The 27,807-nt window shown below is 52.6% G+C and overlaps 4 protein-coding genes, 1 non-coding gene and 1 pseudogene across 6 annotated transcripts; 4 read left to right on the top strand and 2 right to left on the bottom strand.

Annotated features, from left to right (window-relative positions):
• Positions 1-209: 209 nt before the first annotated feature.
• On the top strand, positions 210-1,289 carry LOC112894031. The gene is made up of 2 exons (XM_025961597.1): positions 210-506; positions 597-1,289. The coding sequence occupies exons 1-2, from the start codon at positions 342-344 to the stop codon at positions 1,155-1,157; spliced, it is 726 nt and encodes a 241-aa protein (XP_025817382.1). The 5' UTR covers positions 210-341; the 3' UTR covers positions 1,158-1,289.
• LOC112896045 lies at positions 1,236-1,354 on the bottom strand. Its single transcript, XR_003229335.1, has one exon. It is a non-coding gene; the product is annotated as a U5 spliceosomal RNA (small nuclear RNA).
• Positions 1,355-3,170: 1,816 nt separating this feature from the next.
• Positions 3,171-4,895, top strand: LOC112895389 (malonyl-CoA:anthocyanidin 5-O-glucoside-6''-O-malonyltransferase-like). Its single transcript, XM_025963340.1, has one exon. It carries the CDS (start codon positions 3,355-3,357, stop codon positions 4,756-4,758), a length of 1,404 nt encoding a protein of 467 aa, XP_025819125.1. The 5' UTR covers positions 3,171-3,354; the 3' UTR covers positions 4,759-4,895.
• A 494-nt stretch (positions 4,896-5,389) lies between these two features.
• LOC112892430 lies at positions 5,390-13,063 on the top strand (annotated as a pseudogene).
• Positions 13,064-13,139: 76 nt separating this feature from the next.
• LOC112893691 (protein DETOXIFICATION 12-like) lies at positions 13,140-17,132 on the bottom strand. Of its 2 annotated transcripts, none has more exons than XM_025961149.1 (6): positions 16,624-17,132; positions 14,544-15,088; positions 14,345-14,431; positions 14,181-14,237; positions 13,633-14,077; positions 13,140-13,516 (listed from the first exon to the last, which is right to left on the bottom strand). In XM_025961149.1, the coding sequence occupies exons 1-6, from the start codon at positions 16,930-16,932 to the stop codon at positions 13,460-13,462; spliced, it is 1,500 nt and encodes a 499-aa protein (XP_025816934.1). In that variant the 5' UTR covers positions 16,933-17,132; the 3' UTR covers positions 13,140-13,459. The 2 variants fall into 2 exon arrangements, with proteins under 2 accessions (XP_025816934.1, XP_025816935.1); XM_025961150.1 differs by having other exon boundaries at positions 15,261-16,760.
• A 3,132-nt stretch (positions 17,133-20,264) lies between these two features.
• Positions 20,265-21,954, top strand: LOC112894038 (transcription factor MYB4-like). The gene is made up of 2 exons (XM_025961611.1): positions 20,265-20,661; positions 20,779-21,954. The coding sequence occupies exons 1-2, from the start codon at positions 20,526-20,528 to the stop codon at positions 21,576-21,578; spliced, it is 936 nt and encodes a 311-aa protein (XP_025817396.1). The 5' UTR covers positions 20,265-20,525; the 3' UTR covers positions 21,579-21,954.
• The last annotated feature ends 5,853 nt before the right edge of the window (positions 21,955-27,807 follow it).

Here is a 27,807-nt window from a genome sequence, read left to right as displayed (position 1 = left end):
GCATCAAAGTCAGCAGCACCGCCAAGCTAGGTGCGCGCTGACGAGGTGTTCAACTAGTACTTCGCCGGCAGAACGGTGGCACGCGCGCCTATGCCACTATCCCACGCCATCCGGAGGCGCGTGCGCCGCGCAGTCACGAGTTCCTTGCTCGCGCTGCCTTCCTAGCTGTTCCGCTCGGTTCAATTCGGCAGCACGGAAAAGGAGATTTGTGTCGCGGTGACTCCTGATTCCGCTCGAAAGGGAGAAAGGATCGCGTCTCGTTTTGCCGCCATCCACCCGCGCCCCGCTCGCCGGGAAAAAAAAAAAGCGCGGCGAGGAATAAGCGGCGGAGCATCGGCGAGATGATCCGGGAGGAGCGGCTGGACCTGGTGCTGGTGCCGCTGGCTCTGGCGGCGCTGGTCGGCTACCACCTGTGGCTCCTCTACGCCATTCTCCGCCACCCCGCCAAGACCGTCATCGGCCTCAACGCCATCGCGCGCAAGCGCTGGGTCGCCGCCATGATTGCTGTCGGTACCACAAGCTCTCTGAATGTCTCCTCTCTCTCTCCCTCCTCCATGACCAGCCTTACTAATCTAGCTTTCGTGTCACGGGAACAGAACACCGAGAAGAACGGCGTGCTGGCGGTGCAGACGCTGCGGAACAACATCATGGCGTCGACGGTGCTGGCCACCACGGCCATCACGCTCGTCTCCGTCATCAGCGTCTTCGTCGGCGTCACGTCCCCGGCCTCCTCCTCCTCCGCCTCGCCGTCCAGGGCGGCGCCGCGGCTGGTGTACGGGAGCAAGGCCGGAGAGGTGTTCGCGGCCAAGTACCTAGCCGTCTCGCTCTGCTTCATGCTCGCCTTCGTCTGCAACGTGCAGGCCATCCGCCTGTACGCGCACGCCAGCTTCCTGCTCGGCGGCCTGCCGCCCGGCGACGGAACGCCGGAGGAGTTCGCGGCGTACGTGGCGCGCACGGTGAACCGCGGCAGCTTCGCCTGGTCGCTGGGCCTCCGCGCCTTCTACGTGTCGCTGGCCCTGTTCCTCTGGACGTTCGGGCCCATCCCCATGCTGGTCTGCAGCGTGCTCATGTGCGGGCTGCTCTACTTCCTCGACACCACCAGCGACCATGGCCACGGCCACCGGGGCAGCGCCGGAAAGGACAGCTCCGCCGTTTGATCTCTGATGACTCCTGTTGTTTTCTTGATGAAAAACTTTTAAACTTGGTAGACAAAATTGAATTTCAGTTTGTTGGGGCCTTCCCTTGGTCGGAAAGCACCCTCTAAAAATTGAAGTACGCTGCTTGATGTGACGAGCACACGGTATTCTTTAGTAAAAGGCGAAAGAATAGTTCGCTTTGTGCTCACCACGCAGCTCCTTGATTCATTCGCAAGCATATGGCAGCTCCTTTTGTACAGCATCCCAGCCTTGCATCGCGTAGAACCAAGCGATATGGTACTAAACTACTGCACCTGCTCTGGCGCCGGAGTTAGCATTCGACCAGGGCCCGGCCTCGAAATAGGTAGGTGCGAAGAATTCTGGCACGGATCCTGATGGGCCGGGCTGAAATCGTCAAAGACAACAAAAACTAACACAAAAATAGTCCAACAATAACAGCAGGGAGAAAAAACAACAACAATAACAGCACAAATTTCACTAGTCACAACAACACGATATGATGGGGAAAAATTGAGATGGAGAAATGAAAATTATTCGAGTAGTGGATAGAAATTTCTATGAAGATTAACCTGGTGGAGAAACAAAAATTACTCAAATAAATCTAAGATAGGTTTATCTAGGTTTGTACTAAATCAATTTCTACTTTTTATGAGTAATATTTATAAAAATATATTATACTGAATGAAAGCATTTCTCATAATAAATCTAGTAATGTCACTTTTATATTTCAATCCATATAAAAATTAGATATTGATGATTAATAAAATTTAAAAGTTTGACATAGAATAGAATCTAAATAATTTTTTTCTACAACAACGCGGTCTTCATCGGAGGCCGAGGTGGGTGAGGGCAGGGTTCGAACTCCCCGGTTCAATCCCACTCTTGTGACTTTGCCACTTGGCCACATGGCCATTGACAAAATGAACATATATTCAAGATACTTTTTCTTTTCAAAATTCAGTTGTGGCTTATACTTGTTGTTTGTGTGTGGTGAGATTGCATATGCTGCTCGCTTGTTCAGGGCTGAGATTTAACAGTATATGCAAAAGAATTTTAGTTTCACGCGGTGAGGTGGGGAGCGACAATTTAAGGTCATATGACCTAGTTTGCAGACGCGATATTACTATCATGTACTGAAGTAGCAGCCGTGGTCCTTCATGTATGTGTTGCATGTTTCCTTTTGGACCGTTTCCATAGTCATGAATCAACGAAGCTATCAGCCAGTGCTCGTTCATCGATGAGACTACGTGAGGTGCGTGTGGCCTTGCTTCAGGCCTTCAAGCCAAGGAAGACCACCGGAGATAGCTATGGGTCGCCGGCTTGTGGCCCCGATCGTCCTTTTTTTTCCTTATTAATTAGATAAGGGAAATCACTTACCACAAATAATAAGGTGTGCTGTAATAGAAAAGTGTTCAACAGTATCAAATTTGACTTCTAGCTCTTACAATATGCTATCGATTTCGATAAGATCGGTATCGATTTGACTTTGAAACACTGCTTTTGGACAAAAAAGTTAAACCAAGTATGACTAATAATCTGACGAGCTGTTGGCCAAACTTCTGAATTTCGACTCTTCGTTGAGGATGATTCGTAAAAGCAGACGAGAGGGGACAAGCCATTACTATTGCGCAACAGCACTGGCACCGTACTAGCTTGTGCTAGGAAACCTGGTCAGTTCTTGAAAACCAGGTGTCCTTATGGGCTATGGCAAACATCAATAGACACGCCTTAAAAGTGGTACAGCAAAAGAACAAAAAAACTCTGAAATAGATCTTGATGGATCGGACGCGGAGAAAAAGAGTGTGCTGGTTTCTCGTTCTATCTCTTGTCGTCGTCGTCGTCGTCTTTTTCTTCTTCTTTTTTGAACATTTCTTCTTCCTTTTGGATTGAGGTATTGGTGATTTTTTGTGGTCATGGATGACGTTGGTTATGTACCGTCCAGAAGATCATCTAGAAACAAGCCGGGGAGAATGGAGGCGGCGAATTTTGAGCAGCCAAGTAAGGCAATCAATCACCCATATATATCTGCTCGCTGTGAGTGGTGCTGGATGCCTGCTGGGCGAGCAAACATCGGGTCGCATCTTCCATCTGCAAGACGGCTACAGTAGATTGGCTACCTCCTTGCCTGTCAGTCTTCCAAATCTGCTCACTACTCGTCCCCACCCACCTGCAGCGATCGTCGATCTTGGCGGACGCGATGGCCATGGCCGTGGCGCCGGACCAGCAGCAGGTACCTGCAGGGGGCTCCTCGGCACCTCCTCGCCTCCTCTGCGTCCACGACACCACCCTGGTGCCGCCGTCCCCGTCACCGCCGGAGACCTCGCTCCCGCTCACCTTCTTCGACATCATCTGGCTCCACTCCCCGCCCGTCGAGCGCCTCTTCTTCTACCGCCTCGCCCCCGACGCCGACATCGACAACATCGTCTCCAACCTCAAGGACTCCTTGCACCAGGCCGTCCGCGCCTTCTACCCGCTCGCCGGACGCCTCCGCCTCACCCCCGGCGCGTCCGACCGATACGAGCTGTACTACCGCCCGGGTGACGCCGTCACCTTCACCGTCGCCGAGTGCGACGATGACGATGCGGACATCGACGGCCTCGCAACTGATGATCCCCGGGAGGTTGCCAAGATCGCCGCGCTTGTGCCGCCGCTGCCGGAGGGCGGGCGGCTGTTAGCCTTGCAGGCCACGCTGCTGTCCGCGCGCCGTGGCCTCGCCATCGGTGTCACCGTGCACCATGCCGCCTGCGATGGCTCGGCCTCAACGCACTTCCTGCACACCTGGGCGGCCGCATGCATCGGCGCCGAAACGCCGCCCCCACCTCCCGTCATCGACCGGACTCTCCTCACCGACCCGAGGGGCCTGTACGACACCTTCTGCCAAGCGGCGCCCAGCACCGATGAGATGGAGTTCGTCAAAATGTCCGCCGACCAGCTCTTCGCCACGTTCACCCTGTCCAAGAACGACCTGCAGCGCGTCAAGGACATCGTGGCCAATGAGGCCATGAGACGCGGCGTTGCGCCGCCGCGGTGCTCCTCTCTTGTTGCCACCTTTGGCTTCGTCTGGTCGTGCTACCTGCAGCGAGCCAAAGAGAACTGCGGCTCCGACGAGGGCTCGATGACCTGCCTCCTCTTCCCTGTCGACCACCGCTCGCGGATGAAGCCTCCTCTCCCGGACAAGTACCTCGGCAACTGCGTCGGCCCAGCAATCGGGATGGCACCCAAGGGCGAGCTGGCGGCGGCAGGCGCAGGCTGCCTCTTCAGCGCGTGCGCCGCGGTCGCCTCCGCCATAGACGAAGCTGTGCGCGACATCGGGACACCCAGCATGGACGCGTGGCTGGACCGCATCAGGGAGGCAAGCGCGAAAGGTGTACTGTCCGTGGCCGGCTCGCCGAGGTTCCGCGTCTACGAGCTGGACTTCGGATTCGGCCGGCCGGCGAAGGTTGACATCGTGTCGGTGGCGAGGACCGGTGCAGTGGCGGTGGCGGAGAGCCGGAGGAGCACCGGCGGGATGGAGGTTGGCGTCTCTTTGCAGCCGGCTGGCATGGAGAGGTACCGGAAGTGCTTCGCGGATGGCATCGCGTGGCTCCACCAGCCAAGTTGAGAATTATTGAGATGAAATGTGTCGCTGCTGAATTTGGTGGCGGAGGGCGGCAAGCCAATCTAAACCTGCATGAACCGTCTAGCCCACGATCATCGTTGCAACTAGTCGCGCGTACATAACTGCTTTATCTTTTTATATCCATTATTAAGGTTCTCTTTGGCAGGGCTCCTTGAGCGGCTTCTCCACCGGCTCCTCAAGGAGAGCCCTACCAAACGGTTGCAGAGGAAACGGCTCCGGTGGCGGAGCCCCGGAACCCCGCTCTCTGGTGCCGTTCGGAGGTGGGGGACCCGAAAAAACTGGCTCCCCGCAGCTCCTCCCGTCGTTTTCCATTCGTGTCCTCACGAGGCGGCGACGAACCGAGAGCTCCACGAGGTAGCTAGCCGCGGGCGCGAAGGCAGAGGCGGGCGCAGAAGCGGCCGTCGGCGGGAGCAGCGAGAGGCGTCGGCGGCCGGCGGTGGGCGCGGGTGGCGGCGGCGAGATAGTGCGGCTGCACGGGGCCCATCGATGCCGGGTCGAAGCAGCGACAGCAGCGACGGCCGGGAATGGCATCAGTGATGGACGAGATGCCGCACGACGAGGCTAGAGCTAGGCTGTAGGGGTGGCGAGGCCGGAGCGGAGCGCCGCATGCGCCATGGCAGGGCCGATGCGGACCATGGAGGGAGGAGACGATGTCGCGCTCACCTCTAGTGCGAGCGTCAACTCGCCGGCGAGGTGGCCGCGCAGCAAGGCTCTGTCGGCTGCGGGCGCGGGGACTGGCCCGGCGATCTGGAAGCCACGCAGCAAGGCTCCTTCGGCGGCGGCGAGCACTGGGCTTGGAATGGGCAGTCACGTGTCACGGATGAGGCAGCTAAACGATAGGGATGAAGCAGCGAAGGGATTAGGATAGTTTGTGGTGGGGCCCACACAAACAAAAAATAAAAAGAAAATGTGTGAGACTAATTAGTGGTATAGAAATTAATTTTTGATTAATTATATGCTATTTTTTAATTCCATATAAAATCAAATTATAATCTATGGGTATAAAACTAAGTCAGATATTTAGGGTATATTAGACATTTTACTTTCTTAAACCATCCATAAAAAAAATATGAGAAGCCATTATGCCAAACATTTTTTAAAACGGTTTCAGCTTCATCGGAGAAGCCGCTCCACCAATAAACTGTAGCCGAAACTATTTTAAGAGGAGCTGAAGCCTAGCCAAACAGATCCTAAATTAGTGTGATTTCATTTAGTATGTTGTAATTTTATATTTAGTCCAATATATCATTATTTGTCTTTTTTACTCAACTACTATGAGTTAGATAACTTGCATAATTGCAAATAATTGCATAAATAGATTTGCGTAATTAATTGCAAGGTACCCGAGCCTAAGCCCTCAAAGCCATAGCAGCCACCTGATCCCGGGCTTAGAGCAAGAGTGAGCTAGGTCTGGCCCAAGCCTAGAGCCACTCGGTAGAGATGATGAGCTAGCTGGATTGGACCTCTATATCTACAGTAGCTACAGTATAGAAAATCCTGACCAACGTCTAAGCCATAGCCCTAGTGGCCCTAAGCGTTCCTCCTTACTGGGCTTGGAGCAAGGCTCCTCATTTAGTAGCAGGTCAATCATTCCCAATCTAGACCATGAGGCACGAACGTACGCTAGCCCACAGAAGGTGGCAAGCTTTCTTTGATGATGGTCGAAGTGTGCCATATGATGGTTACGATCGTGGATACGGGGCCCAAAATGACATCGACATCAAGAAGCGCGATGCCGGCTGTTTGAATTACCAAGTTACCCTAATGATCGACCCAAGCAATGTGGCCATAGTATTTATGTGTTGATATATCAAGCACTTTCATCAAGCACGCGTTAGTATCGGATACAATTTGGTCCGGTATCAAAGATGCCACGAAGCTATTTTAGTATCGGGTCCAAATTTGAAAACCCCCGGAGCCATTATAGTACCCCGACCGGCAATAACACCATCTGGTATTAAATATCACCATTTAGTATCGGTCAATGTCTTAGTCCGTTACTAAATGGTTTTCCATGGGTCACTTCAAAGGAAAAAGGAAAAGCATCTGCTATCTAGTCACATGTGATATGTACGTGGGATGGAAAGGAAACTACACGTGACACCGAAGGTCGTGGGTTTCAATCCTCATGGCCGCGCACACACGTTTACTCGCGTGACTTGTGACTTGTGACTATGCACGTATGCGGACCTCCCAACGGTTCGTAATATTTTTTTTCATTTTTTCTGGATGGCTCGTTTAGTACCGGTTGTTGCGACCGGTACTAAACGCGCTCTATGCCCGGTACTAGTTTATCTAGCAGTGATTGGATTAAAATCCAACGGTTTGGATTCATCCCTCTATGATAGAAAAATGTAGAATAAAATTAGAACATTTTATTTATCTATTTGGATTATTTTATTTTTTTCACTAATGGAACGTTCTTTCTTAGACTATTACATTGCAAATCCGTCACATTTTTGCTAGAAAATCAGCCACCCATGATTTTTACGAACATTTCGTTTCCCTGTGCAGCCAAGATTTTTTTTCTTAGACTTGAACATTGTAAATCTAACAACTTTTTGCCAAAAAATCTATCAACAATAAATAGAGTTTCTCATATTTGAAAACTTGTAATGGGCGGTTAGTATTATGCACTCCATGAGCAATATATAAATACCGGTATAGGCTTCCGTAAATGGTATTCCTAGATTTACACTAATATATAGTGAGTTGTCTCTTAGGCAAATCTCAATGCACAGTTTCATTGACAGTTATCAAGACTGCCACATCAGCTTGACACCAGAATGAAACCATCCCCCTCAAAGCACAGTTTCATTGCACAATTGCACAATTTCATAGATAAGCTGTCACATTTAATTGTTGATTGGTGTTGTGAACAAATGTGCCATGTGACCAATAGAAGTTGATGAATGTTTATTGACGAAACTCAAATCCTCTCGAGTTTCATCTAGTTTCATGGCTCTTGGTAATCGTGCACACTAAGTTTCATCACCATAAAACTCTATTCTTCTCTTTCCTCATAAATTACTTGCCATATTATCACTTTTGCCTATGTAGCATATCATTTAATAAGAATGAAACTTCCATAACACTTCCATTGAGGCTGGCCTTATCCGCGTAGTCTTTCTCTAAGCCTAAGCTCTCTCCCATGCTTGTAGGGGCCAATGAAAACAGCCGGCCCTTTTTCACAAATCCAATTACCTAGGATTCACTCCACAGTTAGTACTTTCTACCATTTAGGACAGGGCAACACCAAAGACAAACGTGGATAGCGCTCGCATGCTAGAGCTAGATCCCATCTGGCCAATCTTCTTGTCTCCAACAGCTTGCCACGTCCTAGTATTTCCAGTTTCTTTTTCATGAGGGGACTTGCCATGCAAAAATTGATCTTTCCTGTACTTTGTACTCTCGTTGTATAACAGGTAGTGATCTTCTTATATTAAAGTAGTAACTATGCTGCTGGATGTTTAGGTTGTTTTCTTTTGGACCGTTTTCACAGCAACGAATGAATGAAGCTATCACTTATCTTTCACCCATCGATGTCATCGATGAGAAAGATGCGTGTAGCTTTGCTTCATATGTGGGCCCAAGATAGCTAAATGTCGCCCGCTCCCATTCATGGCAGGCAATTGGAGCTGGCTGGAAGAATGCATGTAAGCAAGAAGATCCTGATAGTAATTTGAGGCATACTCTTCAGTTTGGCATTGGTCTGCATCATGCAGGTTTAAATGACAGAGACAGATCCTTGGTTGAGGAACTCTTTTCAAACAATAGGATTCAGGTGTGTTCTTCTTTGATAGACTTCTCGTGTTAAGCATTGTAGTTACATGCTTAAGCAACTTAAACAGAATTTCTTGTTGCTTGATGTTTTTTCCAGGTACTGGTATGTACCAGCACGTTGGCGTGGGGTGTCAATCTTCCAGCTCATCTGGTCATAATCAAGGTGACATAATGCATGAATTTTCTTGGTCCTTATTGGTGATTTACTTCTGGGCTCATTTAATATCTATCTTGTAGGGCACTGAATACTATGATGGCAAAACAAAAAGATACATCGATTATGATATCACAGATATTCTGCAAATGATGGGTCGTGCTGGTCGACCACAATACGACCAACATGGCAAAGCTGTTATTCTTGTCCATGAACCAAAAAAGAGCTTTTACAAGAAGGTCGCGCATTTTTCTTCTCTGCTAATGAACAATCTCTAATGCATCTTTTATATTGACTTTAAACTAAATATTATAATTTTCAGTTCCTCTACGAACCATTTCCTGTGGAGAGTAATCTGAGGGAGCACTTGCACGATCACATAAATGCAGAAATTGTTTCTGGCACCATCAGCAACAAGGAGGAAGCGATTATTTATCTCACTTGGACTTACCTATATCGCAGATTGGTATTTATCTTGTAAAATCCTTTTCAGCACATTGTTTATTTTCCTGCACTAAACTCATCCTCACATTGACTGGCTGGTATATTTTCCTAATTAAAGGGTCTGAAACCAAGACCATTACTATAAAATCTGAAATCATACGGATAAATATTCAACTGTCGATTTAGTACTGTATAAACTGTCTTATTGTTGTGCTGATTCAAATCTATGGCTTGTCAAAGTGATCTGCTATGAAGAGATCAAGACTGTTGTAAGAATCTTTCATAGGTGGGATAGAGACATCTTGTAAACTCTATGTTTTGTTGCTACATCGCAGGTTGTTAATCCAGCCTACTATGGATTGGAGGATACTGAAACAAATACCTTGAATTCTTATCTCTCAAGGTGGGAACTGAGGAATTCATTTAAGCATAAGTTTCGACTTGCTTTACAACAATTTGATGGTGTCTTCCCATTTTTGTCCAAACAGGTTAGTCGAAACTACATTTGAAGATCTTGAGGACAGTGGATGCATAAGAGTAGATGACCGCTCTGTAAAGTACTTGATTTTGGGAAAAATAGCATCGCAGTATTACCTTAGCTACCTCACTGTTTCAATGTTTGGGTCAAATATTGGCCCCAATACATCATTGGAAGTAAGTTTTTAGCCTTACTTGTTCCCAGGTTAATTGTTTGAGTTAATTTGGAGTGGCAGATAATGAATAGATGGTAATTCAGTATTCCTCATTATAGGTTGTAATGTATGAAGAGATCTTCAAACTATATTCAACCTTTAATATCTCTTATAATATACTCATTGTATTTGAAATCATAAGATGTAGTACATACACAATTTTTGCGTCACAAAACTGATGCCATTAGATTTGTACTAAAAATGTCTTATGATAAGTGAAAAATTCATAGAGTAATTTTTTTTTTGTAAAGGGCTTGTCCTAAAGAAATAGCATACGTCTTATAATTTTTTAATTGAAGGAGCGTTACCTTGCTAGAAGGTCGATATCATGTTAGAAGCACACTTCCAGCAGACGATTCTTTAGTGAAGAAAAACCTTTCTACACTCGCGGAACAATTAAGGAAACCAGCTCAGTGTTCCAAAACGTGTGTCCTTATCGAAAACATCAATACATGGCCCTCAAAAGTGGTAGAGCCAAAGGGGGAACAAAAAGAATCAAAAATGCATTTTGATCAGTGATCACCGAGAGCAGTCATCACCCAGAGATAAAATACATGTGCCTATCGTTTCACTGTCTCTATTTCTGTTCTTGTGTTTGGGACGATTTGAGGTACGGCGAACTTCTGTGAGGTCATGGATGACGTTGCATACCATCCACCACACGATGGGTGGGTGGATGAATGGGGCCTTGTTTAGATTGTAAAAAATTTGCAATAGTGACACTGTAGCACTTTCGTTTGTATTTGATAAATTTTATCTAATCATGGACTAATTAGGCTCAAAAGATTCGTCTCGTGATGTACAATTACACTGTGCAATTAGTTATTTTTTTTACATACATTTACTGCTCCATGCATGTGTCCCAAAATTGATGTGATGGAGAGAGAGCGTAAAAATTATAACATTTGGGGTGCATCTAAACAAGCCCTGGACGAACCACCAGTCCGCGGGACAATGGAGTAATGGACGAGGCCAATTCAATTTGAAGCAGCCAAGCAGACAGGGACCATCTGCTCTGCTAGCTGGGACTGGGAGTAATGGACCGGCTCAAATATAGCGTCGCATCACCGTTCAATTTCCGTCTGCAATCACCCTTCTCTCTCCCAAGATTACTCACTGGTCAGAAGTCACGACTCGTCCGTCGTCCCCAGCTGCCTGCGGCAATTACGTCCGACGACGTCGATGTCAGAGGACGCGACGGCCATGGCTGCAGCGTCAGAGCAGCAGCAGCGGCTACCTGCATGCATGTCGGGAACCGCGAGCGAGGGTGAAACGTCAACTGTGGTTCATCGTGGGCCTTGGGCCATACATTCTTGTATTGGGCTGAGCCTGTATACTGAGACGGTAGTGATACTGTATAAATCGCATTTGACCCCGTCCTCTGAACTTATATTTTGACAAAGTGAAACTCTACTTCCCTCCCGAACTCTGTCTTCCTCCCCGGTTCTCCCTCATTCTTCCCCAAATCCTTCTACATCTACCCAAAATTACGCCAAATCGAGAGAGAAACGTGACACGGGGCCTCCTTGTCATCTCCTCGCCTCCGCATCCACGATACCACCCTCGTGCAGCCGTCTCCGTCGCCGCCGGAGACCTCGCTCCCGCTCACCTTCTTCGACATCTTCTGGCTCCACTCCCCGCCCGTCGAGCGCCTCTTGTTCTACCGCCTCGCCCCCGACGCCGACGTCGCCACCACCGTCTCCAACCTCAAGGGCTCCTTGCACCACGCCGTCAGCGCCTTCTACCCGCTCGCCGGCCACCTCCGCCTCAGCCCCGGCACGTCCGGCCGCTATGAGCTGTACTACCGCCCTGGTGACGCCGTCACCTTCACCGTCGCCGAGTGCGACGACAATGTGGACATTGACGGCCTCACCACAGACGACCCCCGGGAGGTTGCCCAGATCGTGCCGCTCGTTCCGCCGCTCCCGGAGGACGGCGGGCTGCTCGCATTGCAGGCCACGCTCCTGTCCGCGTGCCGCGGCCTCGCCATCGGCGTCACCGTGCACCAAGCCGCCTGTGACGGCTCGGGCTCGACGCACTTCCTGCATACCTAGGCGGCCGCATGCAGCGGCGCCGATACGCGGCCGCTGCCTCCTGTCATCGACCGGGCTCTCCTCCCTGATCCGAGGGGCCTATACGACATCATCTCCCAAGCGGCGCCGGGCACTGATGACTTGGAGTTCGTCAAGATGTCCGCCGACCAGCTCCTCGCCATGCTGGACGTCATGGCCGACGAGGCCGCGACGCTCGGCGTTGCGCCGCCACGGTGCTCCTCTCTGGTTGCCACCTTCGGCTTCGTCTGGTGGTGCTACCAGCGAGCCAAAGAGAGCGGCGGCGGCGACGAATGCCCGATGGCCCACATGGTCTTCCCTGTCGACCACCGTTCGCGGATGAAGCCTCGCCTCCCCGAGGAGTACCTGGGCAACTGCGTCGGCCCAGCGTTTGCAGGGGCGCCCAAGGGCGAGCTGGCGGCGGCAGGCGCAGGCGGCCTCTTCAGTGCGTGCGCCGCGGTCGCCTCCGCCATAGACGAAGCTGTGCGCGGCATCGGGACGTCCAGCATGGACGCGTGGGTCGACCGCATAATGGAGGCAGCCGCGGCGGGCGTACTGTCCGTGGCCGGCTCGCCGAGGTTCCGCGTCTACGAGCTGGACTTCGGATTCGGCCGGCCGGCGAAGGTGGACGTCGTGTCCGTAGCGAGGACCGGCGCAGTGGCGGTGGCGGAGAGCCGGAGCAGGGCCGGCGGGATGGAGGTGGGCGTCTCTTTGCAGCCGGCTGGCATGGACAGGTACCGGAAGTGCATCGCAGATGCCGTCGCGTGGGTCCACAACCATCAGAGCTGAGATGTGTGGCTGCTCAACTGGTGGTGGAGAGCAACAAGCCAATGGCCAATCTATATTCTCTTCAAAAAAAAAAATAGCCAATCTATAAGCCTTCATGATTTCTGGCTGGGCTTCCCCTCGAGCTCAGAAATGGTATCGGTCCGTTTGATTGGCTAGGGCTATTTGTATCGTAAGTGTTGTCGCATTGTCGGTTCTTTTTTTCTTTTGAAAAAATAGACGTAAGTTTGCCTAGTTTCAGGTATTAGTCACTGGGGTTCTATAGGTATGGTATTTCTTGATAGTTTCCTTTTTCTTTAAAAGAAGAAGGAAATGTATCAAATCTCTGCAACTGCACGTCGTCATCGAGTTTTTACACAATTATCAGCATTTCTCTACTTATTATTTCTTTTAATAAAGTACATGCAATGCATATTTAATTAGGTGCCAAAGGGTAGAGTAGTCCTTGCGTTATTTGGATGCCAAGCACCAGGGCACTCTACCTCCGGCCGGACCGCCCTCCACTCCGGCGAAAGCGCATCCGACCGGATGCAATACTCATTAAAAATATTATTCTTCTGTTTTTCTTTACAGTTCTTGTGGGAAAACGAAGCCGAAAGCAAGAACCATGTGCGCCTTGATGAGTAAACGGGCATGGATTGGCCCATTCGCCTTGACAGGCAAGAGCCACGTTTGCCTGATCTCCCTCTCCCTTCCGTGAATGCCACGGGAACAGACGCCTCCCCTGCAAAATTGGACTGTAAAATGTAGAGGTGCCGCTACTCCAGCAGACATCACGGCCTGGGCTCCGGAGCCTTCTCGCTGAACACCCGTTCCCTAGCCTTCTCAGCCTGCGCACACAACAAGCCGAATGCACCATGAGAGAGAGAGAACGCACGAGCTCTTCGAAATGAGACGGTTATTCGTTCCATTTTTGCTGCATCAACTGTGCATCCGGAGAACGGACCATCCTGGGCCAGTCGGTGAAGAAGTTGATGGCGGCCAGGAGCGTGGACTGCGACAGGGAGCCGCAGACGACGCCCATCCAGAGCCCTCTCGCCCCCATGTGCAGCACGAAGCCGAGAAGGATCGCCATGGGGATCCCCAGCAGGTAGAAGGAGCCGAGGTTGACGTACGCGCCCAGGTGCTGCCACCCGCACCCCCGGGCGACGCCTGAGAGGGCTCCTTGCACGCAGTCGGTCACGACAGTGATGCAGACCAGGGGAACCATGGCGGCGACGGAAGACACGACCTCCTCCTCGCTGCTGTACGCGATGCCCACGAGGCGCCGCGCCGCTAGGAGGGTCCCGGCCACGATGATGGCGTCCATCGCCGCCATGGAGAGCACGACGCGGACTGCGGATCGAGCTCCGTCAGCGTTCCCGGCGCCCAGTTCGTTCGCCACCCGTGTGCTGTTCGTTCAGAAGAAGATACCATCAAATGGTAAATAAACTGCTTCAAAGGAGACAGAGTAAGCATCTTCCATGAAAGTCAGAGGTTTCTTCGCAATCATACCTCCCGGCAGCTCCAAGCCCAAATGGTATGGTGAAGAGCAATGTTACACTTGTGAGGCTGTAAAAGAAAGGATTTGAGCATCATAACGTTAGACACTATTGCTGTAGAAGCAGAATCGTGTGTCTGCATATGCACACAGTGATCATGGAGTATTCAGTCAGTACCAGATCGAAAGCACTGAGGTCTGCAGCTCCGGGTTGGGTAGAAATCCTGACAAGAGAATAAGGATCTCAAACGACCACCATTCGAGACTGAGAAGAAAATGAATTAGACTTTGTTAGTCACAGTCTCGCAGGTAAAAGGGAATTCAGAATAGAGATCGACGGGACTATGAATGTGTGAGATCTACTCTGTGCTGGTTACCAGATCATGAGTGCGGAGGGCAGAGCTAGACGCAGGAACGCGTCCACTCCCTTGAAGGCTTCCATCGTGGGGCGTGCGCGCGTCTCCTTGCAGGAACTCGAGAACACTATGTACCCGACGAGCATGGCCACGTTCAGCCAGTACGATATGCCGATCGTCAGCGCGGCGCCGGTGTACCCGAAGCCGGTCCTGAACACCATGACGTAGCACAGAGGGATGTGGATCGCCATGGTGGCGATGGACGACAGCAGCAGCGGGTAGATCAGGCTCTGCGTCTGCAGGAACTTGGTGATCGGCTGGATCACCGCGTTGGCGAAGAGCCCCGGGATCAGCCAGACCATGTACCTCCCGGCTCCCCGGGAGATGAGGGGGTCCTGGCCTATGAGCATCAGGATCTTGTCCATGAACACCCAGATGAGCGAGAGCGGGATGCAGACCGCCAGGAGGGTGAACACTGCTCTGTAGGTGTCGACGGCTAGTTTGTGGCACTGCTTTGCACCGTAGGCTTGGCCACATAGTGTCTCCAGTGCACTTGCCATTCCAATCTGTTTCACAAAGGAGATACCAAATACTTGCAGGTGAAATGAGCACTATTTTTTTTGTCATGGCTGAAGAGAGAATAAATGAAGCAGTATGTCGGTAAGTTTTGAGCTGAGCTCTGGTCTGTAGAAATATGAAGACCATTGTTAAGAAAAGAAGTGATACCTGCCAAATTACCTTTTCTTTTCCCCCTTGCGTTATAACTTTGACACAGTGACTAACCAGGTAAAATCGTAAACTGAACATTGTGTGTTCATTATGGTCAAATAGTCGATGTCTTCTTTGACATTATCATGACTAAACATGCCCTGGAAACTGATAGCTCACATAAGAACGAAATCAAATGACCCTTTTGCTCTCGTCACATCACAATTTATGAGGGATCGCATAGTTTCCTGTGGAGAACGACATCTTGTACTCATCATAGTAATTCTACCAAGAAAACATATTTTAAGCGGCGTTTGAGCAACTTATGCTGACACAATGACTAACCTAAACTGGAGTGAAGCCAAAACCTAGTCAATTTCTTCTTTGACATTGTCGTGCATAAACATGTTCCGGACACTGATAACTCATATAAAACACAAATATCTCATGCATGCTCTTGTCTACCCACAATTTATGAGAGATATCCCATATTTTCAGATGGAAAAATACCCATGTAAGAGTATCTCCATTAGTCTCTTTTTTTCTAAGAGCATCTCCAGCAGTCTCCCAATAAATATCTTCCAATAAAGTAGTACTGGGATGTCCTAATACCATTTTCATATATTATTAGGGGAGATATTTTTACAGTTCCTCAATAATCTCAATCTAATATAACTAACATATTGGAAGAGCAGAATTTGTCTCTTCCTTTATTTGAGAGGAGTTGGGGTTAAATATTGGGACAATCCAATAATTATTGGTCAAGGGAGAGGTATTGGGCATGCAACTTATTATGCTGATGAAATTGTGTTGATGACTTAAGAGTCCATTGGAAAAGAGATCCTCTTTCGCAAAGTCCACAGAATATAGTACTACCAGTACTACCTCCTACTACACATGGACTGCGGCGTACTCTTTTCCTGCAACGTCCCTGTCGCTAGCGGACTAGCTGAACAATGAAATATCTTTGAACCGTTCAGAACGCATGCGTCCACATCCACTAGCTCACTATCATAATCTCCAGTTAGAGTAAAGAAGCGAAAGTCACATGAATACATGATCATCCAAGATCCAACTGCAACGAGACACGTATCCTATCGACAGACAAACAGCTCACTAAAGGTTATTTCTCTTGTTCAGCATCTCAAGATTCTCCTGGAAAAATCCCACTGGTTCTACCGAAGAAAACTCGGAAATGATCCATGGCGCCCAGAGCAACCTCGACCACTACCAGAGCCGAGAGGCGCACGGCATGCCAGCCATTAACATCGACACGCGCTTCTCCAACCAAGAAAAATCATGCGAGTATCACGGTGCCCAGCAGAAAGAACGGGCGGGACGGGACGCGGAAATGGTCAAGTGAAAAATCGAGGGGGGGAAGGAGTGCACGGACCAGGAGGCTGAACCCGGTGACGTTGGCGAGGGAGGTGGCGATGGCGGCGGAGGAGAGCGGGAGCACGCCGGGGAGGTGGCCGACCATCATGTTGGAGGAGACCTGCACGACGTACTGCGACATGCCCACCACCACCATGGGCAGCGCCAGGTACCCCACCCGCCCGGCCTCGCGCGCCCACAGCCGCCACCAGGACGCCGCCGCCTCCTTGCCGTCGTCGCCCACCGCCGCACCCGCCCGCAGCGGCTGCGGCCGCGGCAGCAGCAGCGGCAGCGCGGCCTCGCCGCCCTCCCTCGTCGCGGTGGCCATCTCGGCCGGCCTCGACCGCTCTCCACTGACGACCGACCGGGTGTCTGGAGGCTTGGAGCTGCGCGTGGTGGGGGTGTTGATGTTGTGCCGCGCCTGCGCGCGCGCGCGCTACTTATTGGACCGGGCCGGCGATCTCGAGCGCGTGCTTGTCCGTCTCAGACCGCGCGCGCTGCCAGGCCGGTCTCGGCACGGCATCGATCTCTGGGGCGCTCTCGCTCCCGTGATCCAGGAGCGATGCCCTGCGACCGCGAGAAGTACTCCGTAGCAGACTCGTAGTGATGCGTACGTGGGCTCCATCATTTCTTCTAGAGAGGACGGGACTGTGGCCGCATCCATTTGGCACGAGGCAGCAACGCAGTTGTACGTATCCTTAACACGCTAACCAGCCGAGAAGAGTTTTCTGCAGCTTCTGCAATCTGATCTAACCTAAATTAGGCGGTTAGGCCTGAACTGTATGGCGTAGCGCGGCAGTAGAGTAGCCTCTCTTGCTTAAGAATAGATTATCCATGGGAGGACTTCACTACTGCCAGCTATACCGTTGAAGGGAAAAGAAAATGGATGGAACCATGCTGAGTTGCCATCACAGCGATGCATGCGGCACGTCATCTCCTCTCCGGCCGGCCCATGCCCCTAGTCATTTCTCTGGGAGCGGCGCAGCGCCCACGTACTCGAGTCCAGACTCCATGCTCGAGTTCTTGGTTAGGGTAGCGTCAATGCTCGGGAGACGTTGCACGATGACCATGCTCGAGTCCAGACTCCAGACGTTGCACTGTATATATATATATATATATATATATATCCTCCGGCATACAGGCATGTGCTGCGAGCATGCATTCAAGAGCGCTGTCCATCACCCGCCCGGCAAGCAAGGTCGTCTCGAAACTCTCTGGGCGCCAAAGTAGTTGAGCACGACTATTTTAGGAACGCGCATGAGCATGTATTGAACTAAGAATAAGAGAGAACGGGCAACTTTGATAGAGTCCCCGAACAAGACGACTTTGACAGATCCTCCATCAAATTCGTCAATAACAGCTTAGTTTTGACTCGAGGAGAATGAAAAAAAAAGGGCAGCTGGACGGTGGCGGTGTTCAAGTTACCGTTTTGGAAAAAGAGGGAGGGGTCCGGTAGATTGAAATTCATCCGAAATTTCAGGAAAGTTTGTATGGGATTTGAATATCATAAAGAATTCCATAAAAAAATAAGATCACCGACATGACCAATTTCGGCGAGATGGTTTTTGCGAGGTTCTTTTTTTTATGCATGTTCTACCGGATGAAACGATCCAGCCGCATCGCCGGATGAGCAAGATGCAAGAACCAGGGAGAGTTGGGTGGAAATTGAATTAACATCGAGCATATGGGCCGCGCAGCGGAAGAAGAAGCTCTGGGTGACGAGACGGGCCGTGATAGTTTGGGCTGTTTTTAGAAGCTGGGCCTTGGTTTTGCTTTTGGAAAACGAGACGGTCATGTTGGGCTGGGCGCTCCGGTAGTTCCGATGAGCATCTCCCCCCCCCCCCCCCCCCCCTCTTTTCTTCCTTCTTTGACTTCTCTCCTTTTAAAAAAAATTGTTGGCATTTTTGGCTCTTTGTGCTTGAAACTTCTTCAAACAAAACAATGTTGAGAAAGAAGGCAAGTGCCCTAGATAACATGAGGAAATGTTTTTCTTTTTGCAACATCCAGAAGTACTTTTGTAAGCGTAACAGTGTGGAACTGCTAAAGAACCAAAGTCAGGAGCAAACATAAATCTTCAAACAAAGAGATATACAGTATCATATTCCCGTCAAAAGAAGAACCCAAACAGCATAGAAAGCCTCAATCAGGCTACACATGTGAATCCGTTGCGACGAATGCATCATTGTGTGTTTTTTATATAAAAAAGAAACACACATCCATGGTTCTTTCAAAGTCCAAACCTTTGAAAGCTGTCGGAACGGTACGGCAGTCAAAGCTAGAAACCTCCACACACGCGCTGCTGGAACCCTGCACGGCGCATCGTCTTGCGGCCATGTTCTTGTTGCACAACCGAACACTAAAAAAACGCAGGTAGCAGCCGCGCTTCTTGCCTCTGCCCGGCTGCCACTGTGTGAACCATATGGTCACCCTTTAATTTCTGTTCCTTTCTTCGGAGTCCTCACCAGCGCAAAAGGTCAAGGTGCGTGCCCCCTTCGCCGCTGCTTATTTCCTCGGAGATCGATGAAGAAGCGAGGTCAAGGCGCCGGCCGGCCGGACCACAGCTACGATGTCAAACGGGTTCGGTGCCAGCAACGGCGACGCGAAGACTGCCCCGGTTGCGCACAAACTTGTGAGTCCCAGGGCTTGACCTGTGGCTCTGCGGCGCTTGGAGTGGAAGCATGACGCTCCATCCGGCCCCGGCCCCTAGCCGAAAGCTACTCGCGCGCGATCAAACAATTCATATGGCCATGCTCTGCTCGTGTTCTTTCTTTATCCCGTGGCGACATCCGCTTGGGTGCGCGTTTGACGTTTGACATGCGTGCGTGCGTCGCATGGCCGTGCTCGAGCGTGCACGGGTTCTGAACGCAGGGAACGGCTGCGGTTGTCGATGCCTGTTCGAGACACGTTCACAAGCAAATAATGATCTCCGCAGTTAGCAAGATGCCTGTTCGTTCTGCGATGAATGGGACATTGGAAGATGCGTGCGTCACCAGTGATCAGCCTCTTCCTTTCATTTCAGTCCGGTGGTGGTAGCTCTTGCTCCACTCCGGAACAGAAAGCGGTGAAGCAAGTTTAATTTACGCTGCAGCCACACGGTTTCCGTGGATCCCTCCGGGAAACAAAACGCACGCATTCGCCACGGAGCGCACACTCGGGGAGAACGAGCTGCACCGCAACTTCCCAGACCCATTTTTTTTTCTACGGGAAAAAACGCAAGAAAAGACGACGCTCTTGTTCGCCAAAAGAAAAAAAAAGAAAGAAGAAAAGAAAAGAAAAGACGCTCTTCAGTCTTCACCGCGTGCCTGCAGAGGGGGGATTCATAACAAAAAAACAACCGCGTGCCAAGTGCAAGCGGACGGATTGACTATGCCCAAAAGTAGATGTATACGTAGACCGTGCTGGTCAACAGCAGCTATCATAGTAGCGGAAACATTTTTTAAAGCGAGCGGCCACGGCGCGATACGGCGACAGGGACGAACGATAATACGGTCGGGACGAGGGGCCGGCTCCGCAAAATGGTCGTCGCCTGCCCCACGCGGCCCACCCGGCCCGGGCGAGCACCACCAACCTGGTGGATGGTGGTGGTGGTGGCGGCCGTGGCTGGAACCGCCGCTATAAAACGCGCCTGCGCTCCCGCAGGCTGCACCCTCGCCTGATTGCTAGCCTTGTTGCCAGTGATCGCCTGCCAAAGCCGCACGCCCACCCCGGCTGCCGCCGCTCCTATCCCGCACGGAAACTCACGCTGCCGCTGTGCAGCCGCAGCCGCAGCCGCAGCCTGCCACGCCCTTTCCCGACCGTCCCCCCGCGCGGCCGTGCCGAGAGGCGAAGGGCTCCCCCGCCGGCTGCCGCCCGCCCGCCGTGCCCAGTTCCCTAGCTAGCTACGCGCGCGCGCGCGGCGGATCGATCGGAGTTGGAGCGGGCATGGGTCGCGCGCCGTGCTGCGACAAGACGAGCGTGAAGCGGGGGCCGTGGTCGCCGGAGGAGGACGAGCTGCTGCGGAGCTACGTGCAGAACCACGGCACCGGCGGCAACTGGATCGCGCTCCCGCACAAAGCAGGTGCGTGCACGGACGCCATGGATGGTGGATAGGTAGATAGATGCTTGCGCGCATGTGCGCAGGCGAGCTGAGTCGATTTCCTCGATGTAATTCTGACGGGGTCGGGGTCTCGCGCAGGGCTGAACCGGTGCGGCAAGAGCTGCCGGCTGCGGTGGCTCAACTACCTGCGCCCGGACATCAAGCACGGCGGCTACACGGAGCAGGAGGACCGGATCATCTGCTCCCTCTACAACTCCATCGGGAGCAGGTGGTCCATCATCGCCTCCAAGCTGCCCGGCCGGACGGACAACGACGTCAAGAATTACTGGAACACCAAGCTCAAGAAGAAGGCCGTCGCCATGCACAACCAGCAGCAGCAGCAAGAGTACTACAACCACCACCACCACCAGCACGCCTCGGGCGGCCGCTCCCGCCGCGGCGCCGGGACCCCCCAGAGCCAATGCGCCTCCATGCAGCCGTCGCCCGCATCCGCCTCGTCCGCGGCCAGCGCCGGAGACGCGGCGTGCAGCTTCGGGGCCATGTACTCCCCGTCGACGCTGCAGCAGGCGACAGCGGTGCTCGCGCGCTACGACGGCGCGGCGACAGCGCCACTTCCGCCGCCGCCGCAGCAGCAAGCGTCTTCGCTCGCGGAGTTCTCCCCCGCGCCGCCGCCGCCACCCGCCGGCTCCGCCATCAACAGCTGGGCCGGAGGCCTGGCCCTCGACGACATGTTCCTGCCCGAGCTCCTAGGCGTCTGCGACTTCCCGCCCGGCGACATCTTCGGCGGCGGGTTCGCGCCGCTGCTCCAGGACAGGGCGTCGTCCCTGCAGGAGCTCGCGGCGTGCTACTTCCCTAACGCGCAGGCGGCGGAGATGTGGACGGCCGCGGATCACGTCAAGCCGCCGCCGCCGGCCGGCCTGTGCCCCAGCTTGACCTGACCGAGAGAGGGTGCACTAACGCTCCGCCGTCTACCCGCGGAAGCTTCGGCAATTAATGACTTGCGGCTAGCTAGCGCCTCTTGCTATAGCTCGCTAGCTTCTGGCTCTCCCTGTCCATGGATCTCTCCATGAGGTCATTACATGTACATTATCTTATGGTCTGTGGTTGCTAGCACCATGCCATAGAGGAAATTGTTAGATGTGGATTGATGCCAATTCGCCATTGCTCTAGCTTGGCTTCTGTTCAGCCTCTACCAACCAGTCAGTCAGTCAGTCACTGTTCAAAACTATTCTTCTTCTCAGTGCCGTTGTTTCCGACTGTGACAATGACACGGCAGTGCTCGCTCTCCCAGCAGCTGCCTGCCCCACAAGCTTAGAGATGAAGTCGTGTGGTTTAACTGGTTTTCCGAGCAACCAAGTCGCCTCAAGTCTAAGCACCCAATTAGTTCACGTAGAATTATACTACTGGCAGCAGTTGAGCCGCGATCGGCCTGTCACCTCGGCGACTGTCAAATCGCCATCTAGATTTAATACCCCGCGCCTTGCGTGTGGGCTCTACGTGCTCGCGACCTGAGTGGCTTGGTCAGGCTCTCCTCGTCATGATCGCGCGCGATGACGGCGGCGGCCGGCGAGGCGGCGACGGAGCCGGCCGGGACGGGGGGTTGGTGCGCGCGCTCGCGGCACCGGCGGGCATGGACCAGCGCATGAGGCTCGCGTGCATGCACGGGCGAATGGGCAAAGGGTAGCACCAGCGCCGCGCGCGCGGACCGGGTCCTCGCACCGGCCGTCCCCGTTGGATTCGGTCGATCAGAATAGGCCGCGCGCGAGGTCGATCGGCCGGCGCCAATCACCGGCGGCGCGGGCAGAAAACGTAACGAGGCGTGTGGACGGAAGCAAGCTCTTTGGGGAGGATGATTGGGTTGGATTCCCTGACCATCCTCCCTGTTTACATATATACCAAACCACGTTGCATTTGATTAATAGTACTTTTCCGACTGGTTCCAGCACTTGATCTTTGTCACGTCTCGATGATTGTCCCCCACGGAGCACATGGGCGTTGGGATTGTTAACGTTGGATAAAGTAGCCACATTTAGGCATGCCCTCCCCATTGTTTATCGCAGGGGTGTTTTGACACTTGTGCCGCGAAGAGATCGAAGAAGTGACCGTCTAGCTAGCTCCTGTCAGCTTCAAAGAAGCTTCCTTGCCATGCACGCACGCGATTAGCCCCACCCGTAACAAGCACCAATTATACCGGCCGGCGCAGTCCTCACTCGATCGTCGTTCGTCGTCAAAAGGACTCAGCACCGTACAAGAGCCCCGTTTTTTTTTTTTGTTTTTGGTGTCGACACCGAGTACGTTTCCTCATCTCTTTCCTTTGTCGTGGACCGCAAGGATGCAACCGGACACACATTTCACGCGAATGCTAATCTCCCAATAAAAAAACCGCTACACCAGGAGCATAGTACATGTACATGACATCCTTGCCACACACAATGACACAACCAATCATCGTGCCATTATTTTATATATATATATTTAGAAATATATTTAAATATATGCAAGGCTCATACTATATCTTTTGCGTCGGGACTGGGAAGCCCCAGACCGGACGCGATATGGATTGACGGGTGGATACGGCCGGGGGCGACCCCGATATTTTTTTCTCCTGGATTCCGCGAGCCCCTGCTGCTCCGCGCGGCGCCAGGCCAGTACGTGCCCGGCCGCGTGGCTCCGCTCAAGGGAAGGTTCGAGCTGGCGGGCCTGGCCGTGGCCCGTGGCTTGCCCGGTCTCCGGCTGGCCGGTGACGCAGGCGCCAGTGGCCGGCCACGGTCTCGCAACCATCTCATCAGTCACACCACGCACGCACGGCCAGCCGGCCAGGCGCCTCCCACCGATGGATCATGGGTGCGGGATGCATTGGCCACTCGCGGCGTCACGTCGCGCGTCACGGGCAACGGACATGGGCGTAAAGGCGCGCAGGACGGCTGACTGTGGGCCGATGCATAGGGCGAGACCGATCATGATCCTTATCTGGTCGATCCAGGAGGAGATTGTGTAAAGAAAGTGCAAAGCGTTCGCTCTGATTGGCATGATCCCGGCCAAGGGATTGTTTAGTCAAGGGTGCCTATAAAGAAAACTCAAGGTCGGTGGCCTTTTGATGGTCGGAAGTAGCATGGCTGTATTGTACGGTGTGAAAGCCTTTTCTAGCCCGCCGTAGTTGTAGAAACCGTGCCTGTACAGTTGCACTGACGAGTAAAATACGTAGTACTGTGTCAAAGTAGTGGTGCTACTGGTGACCACAGGGCCATGCATACGTACGGTGTCAAGCATGCATGGAGACATCATTGAAATTAACTGGCAACTTTGTGTCACCAGTATCATCCTGACTTGTGCGGGAAACTTGTGCCGTCTGGCTTCTGCGTGTAGATACATGCATGTGCCATCCGTCAATAGTGTGCCCTGACTCTTATTACCAGGTTTTGACTCTTGTAGAATCAGTTATCAGTAGCCTCGTTTCACCTAGCTCCTTTTCCTCGCATCAATGTTAATTAAGCTCTCCACACCCTCAAATTAATTAAATGGAATGCTAACTCCCTGCTTTTTTGCCCACCTGCTAGCTGCTGGCTAGCTAGCTAGGCAGGGTCAAATGAACAGGTGGAGAGTTATGTGGTAGGATAGAGATAGATATGCATGTGATGTAAAACCGAAACGGGCAAAAGCACAAAACTTTACGCAAGACCGTAAGTCGAGACAAATGCATCGGACACTCTGGAAGAAACGCTGACAAGACCGAGTTGCCGGGCTCCAATCGCCACCTAGACAGCAGATACGTAACCGTCCCTTTTCCCAGGGTTAAAAAAGCTGCAAACCTGTTAGCCCAGACCAACGCTGTAACGGTACGGTGCGCCGTAGCTTTCGTTCAGGCTCTGCCTTTGCCTCCTCCTCAGCTGATCGATCCTAAATAAAACTTTCACAAGGGACGGATCGGAGCAGATGCAAGAGAGGCGAGGATGGAATCAATTGGGAGGGGAGCACACCGTGGTGGCTGCTGCTAGTCGATCTGAGAGTGCGGGAGTCAAGCGTGCGGTGTTCGTGCTCTCTCCTTGCATGTCGCCGTCCCTACCAACCTAAAAAGGGATAAAAGGAAACAAAAGGCGAACACATCCTAGCTGCATCCGCATCCTATCCCCCCCCGAGTGTGACGAAGCTGTCAGAAAAGGACGTGCACTTTCGCAAAACGCATGGGGGGGCGGGCGGGACGCGCAGCAACCACCTGCAGACTGCAGATCACAGGGCTCAGGTGTGGCTAGCAAAGACATTTAGGCCACTTTTTATTTGGGTCTTTTTTTCGCTCCAGTATTCCCTGCAAAATCTGATGCGCTTGTGTACGCTGCATTTCTCAGCACTGGCACTGGTACTTGCTCGTAGCGTACCAGTGGAAATCAAATCTGTGGATGAGCTTTTCTTTACCGTTCATCGAAAAACGCTGGAAAAAGCTAGGTTCCTTGAAAAAGAAAGGAAGCGAAAGCTCTTGAACGAACCAGTCCTCCTCGAGGCTGCAGGAGGACGACAGCGCTCTGACTTCGGGCTGAAACTAGCCAAATTTGTTCGCGATCGCACCGTCCGGAAGTCTGAACGGAGGCGACGGGAAAGCCAAGTGGTGGTGGCCTGGCCCCTGGCCTCGCCGGTGATCATCCTGTCCGCTGCGCCGTCGCTCTCGGGGCGTCAGGCGTCAACCCCCTCCTCCCCCGGCCGATCTCCCGGGCACCGAGATAATAATAATCCCCGGCCCCCTCGCGCGCCGCTTGCGCTTGTCGCCTAGCCGGCCGTGAATATTCCAGCGCCGCTTTGGAGCATCTGACGGGAAGGAAAGGGATGGACGGAGGCCCGGCCAGGGCTGCCTAGCTCCTCTTATCCTGAAGGGAAACTACCAGGCGGTCAGGCACGCACGGCACTTGCACGGATCGACAGCGTCGGCGTCAGCTTCTCACTGGAACTGGTCTGTTGCAGTACTAGGTAATGATCCGCCTGCGTTTTCGAGCTGCTAGCAGCCTGGCTAGCCTGCTTGGCTGCTGCTTGGGCGTGGACTACCCTAGTACCCTACCACCCTATGAGTTAGTTCTTCAGGGACAAGGTAAAGCTCTATCTTCCTGATCGGCTCTATCTTTCTCCCTGGCGCTTGTCAGCTTCTGCGCGGCTGCCATGCTGTGCATGCATATTCTTCCCTGGTGGAGTGGTGGCGTGTGATGTGCTAACCATCGGCCATCGGCCTTCACCTAACGTAGGCCTAGCTGCGAGGGCAAGGTCAACGCTTCTGCTCGCACGCATCAATCTCCCGAGCGGTGTTCAGCGGCATGGCCCCTGGCCCCCCTGACCCAGCGACTCTTCCAGTCTTCCTTTCCTTTCCTTTCCTTTCGACCCCGCTGCTGTAAAATCACGCACGTACTTGCTGTTCACGCGTGCGTGCGTCTGATCTCGAATCTGATCTGCTCCAGTCTCCGGAGCATATATTCCAAATCGAAACCCTGCAGTGCAAGGACAGTTACAAGATGGCAGGGACCTGACTGGCAGCTTTGCTCACGGACGCAATGGCCACCGGGCACGGACCAAAATCTTCCTCCGGCACCTGCGTTCCCCGGCCAGACCCAGCGGGTAAAAGCAGCGGAAGAGATCGATCTCGTGCGCCTGAAGTAAGCAACCCGTCGCCGATCTCGCCAACGTACGGATTCTAAAGGACAGTCAAAGTTTGGTTTCGCCCAGGAATTTCCAAAGGTTTTCCAGCTTCGGGAATCAGTTGCCCGTCGTTGCAAAGGTCGCCTAGGCTATGGAGGCCTATGGTTTATGGCTAGTCGAAATGTCCAAAACCTTGTGCTCCCTCTTCACCAACCGTACACACATTCCCCATCAGTGCCTTCCGTACTCCTACCCGTACGTGCAGCACCGACGTATCTGTCCGCGGCCGTACGTCGTCGTCGACGACGCCGTACGCCGTATCTTTTCCGCCTCGCTCGCAGGCTCGCCGTGTCGGCCTCGCGCAGGTGGCGCAGCGGGGCACGGATGGAACGGGATGGACAGGCGACCACTCATCGTTCGTCACTCACTCGCCCGGGAAAAGAAAGAAAGGAAGAAAGGTGGCAGCGGCGAAAGCTGCGGCCTGCTTTCTTCGCAAGAGAGACACGGCGCGGGGAAAGGCAGCTCCATGATTGTCATCAGCTGCCAGGGCGGGTGGGCCTGTGAAACAACCGGAGCGAGTGAGCGGCGACGAAACGGGACGATCGGACGGGACGAGATGGAGGGGGAGAAGAAAGGGGCCCGGCCGGCGGGCGGGGCGGCGGGCCGCGGCCGGCGACAGCTGCTAGTGCCTGCGGGCTGCTGAGAGAGACCCGGCCTCCGGCCAGCGGCCAGTCCGGCCGACCTGGGGCTGTCAGCTTTGCCCTTTATCTGCAGGCTCAAGAGGGAAAGCGGGTTGACGATTCCCCGGCTGCGATCATGCCGCCGCCTGACTGGCTGGCCGACGCCGTGCTGGAAGAAAGAGGGAGAGCCGGAGAGGCGTCTCAAGGAAGGCCATCGAAGCCGGATGACCTGCCCGTCACGTCAACTTTTTTTTCCAAGCGATCGGAGGTGATGGCCAGCAGATCAGGTCAGATCAGCGGCGAAACGGTGGGTTTATTACAGCCTTGTTGGACTCTGTAGTCTGTAGGTAGCAAACCAGATGGTAGAGTAGAGTGAGATGGTCCTAAAGCTTCCGCACGAAAAGAAGATGGCCAAGGGGGCTACTGGCTTGTACCTAGTCCTAGCTCCTAGGAACTGTTGTGTATGTACCGTGTCACATCGTGGCATCATTCGCTCGTCAGCAGCTGGTTTTCTTGAAAAGAAACTTGTCAACCTTGAACACCTTGCGCTGAGTCAATGGTACTTTTTGTCACGACATTTTTTTTGTGAAATTTTGTCATGACATATCACATGTATAACAAGTCATGCAGTCGTCTAAAGATCAAAGGGCATACATCTATATAAAAAAAATTGAGAGCTGGTGCACTTCTGAGAAGCTCGTGCTTTCACACTTTGGTTTTGTGGCACTTGATTATGTTAGACGAGAGTGCAAACGCGTCAAGGTATCATGGAAGCTGATGAGAGCTAGCTAGGACTGGTGACATTTTGTATACGAAACTCTTTAAAAAATTCAGGCACGCAAAGGAACGGGGGAAGACTATGCGTCTCCAATTG

This window comes from Panicum hallii, chromosome 5, assembly GCF_002211085.1.
Source record: "Panicum hallii strain FIL2 chromosome 5, PHallii_v3.1, whole genome shotgun sequence".
Lineage (NCBI taxonomy): Eukaryota > Viridiplantae > Streptophyta > Magnoliopsida > Poales > Poaceae > Panicum > Panicum hallii.
Note: the sequence above shows the minus strand (reverse complement) of the source record. Positions and strands in the feature narration are given on the sequence as shown.

Excerpts from the sequence above, each read along its gene's own strand:
- LOC112895389 (XM_025963340.1), top strand. The coding sequence starts at position 3,355 with ATGGCCATGGCCGTGGCGCCGGACCAGCAGCAGGTACCTGCAGGGGGC.
- LOC112894038 (XM_025961611.1), top strand. The coding sequence starts at position 20,526 with ATGGGTCGCGCGCCGTGCTGCGACAAGACGAGCGTGAAGCGGGGGCCG. Across the intron at positions 20,662-20,778 it reads CGCGCTCCCGCACAAAGCAG|GGCTGAACCGGTGCGGCAAG; the intron begins GTGCGTGCACGG and ends GGTCTCGCGCAG.
- LOC112894031 (XM_025961597.1), top strand. The coding sequence starts at position 342 with ATGATCCGGGAGGAGCGGCTGGACCTGGTGCTGGTGCCGCTGGCTCTG. Across the intron at positions 507-596 it reads GGGTCGCCGCCATGATTGCT|AACACCGAGAAGAACGGCGT; the intron begins GTCGGTACCACA and ends TCACGGGAACAG.
- LOC112893691 (XM_025961149.1), bottom strand. The coding sequence starts at position 16,932 with ATGGCCACCGCGACGAGGGAGGGCGGCGAGGCCGCGCTGCCGCTGCTG. Across the intron at positions 14,238-14,344 it reads ACCTCAGTGCTTTCGATCTG|CCTCACAAGTGTAACATTGC; the intron begins GTACTGACTGAA and ends TTTCTTTTACAG. Across the intron at positions 13,517-13,632 it reads TCACCGACTGGCCCAGGATG|GCTGAGAAGGCTAGGGAACG; the intron begins GTCCGTTCTCCG and ends TTGTGTGCGCAG.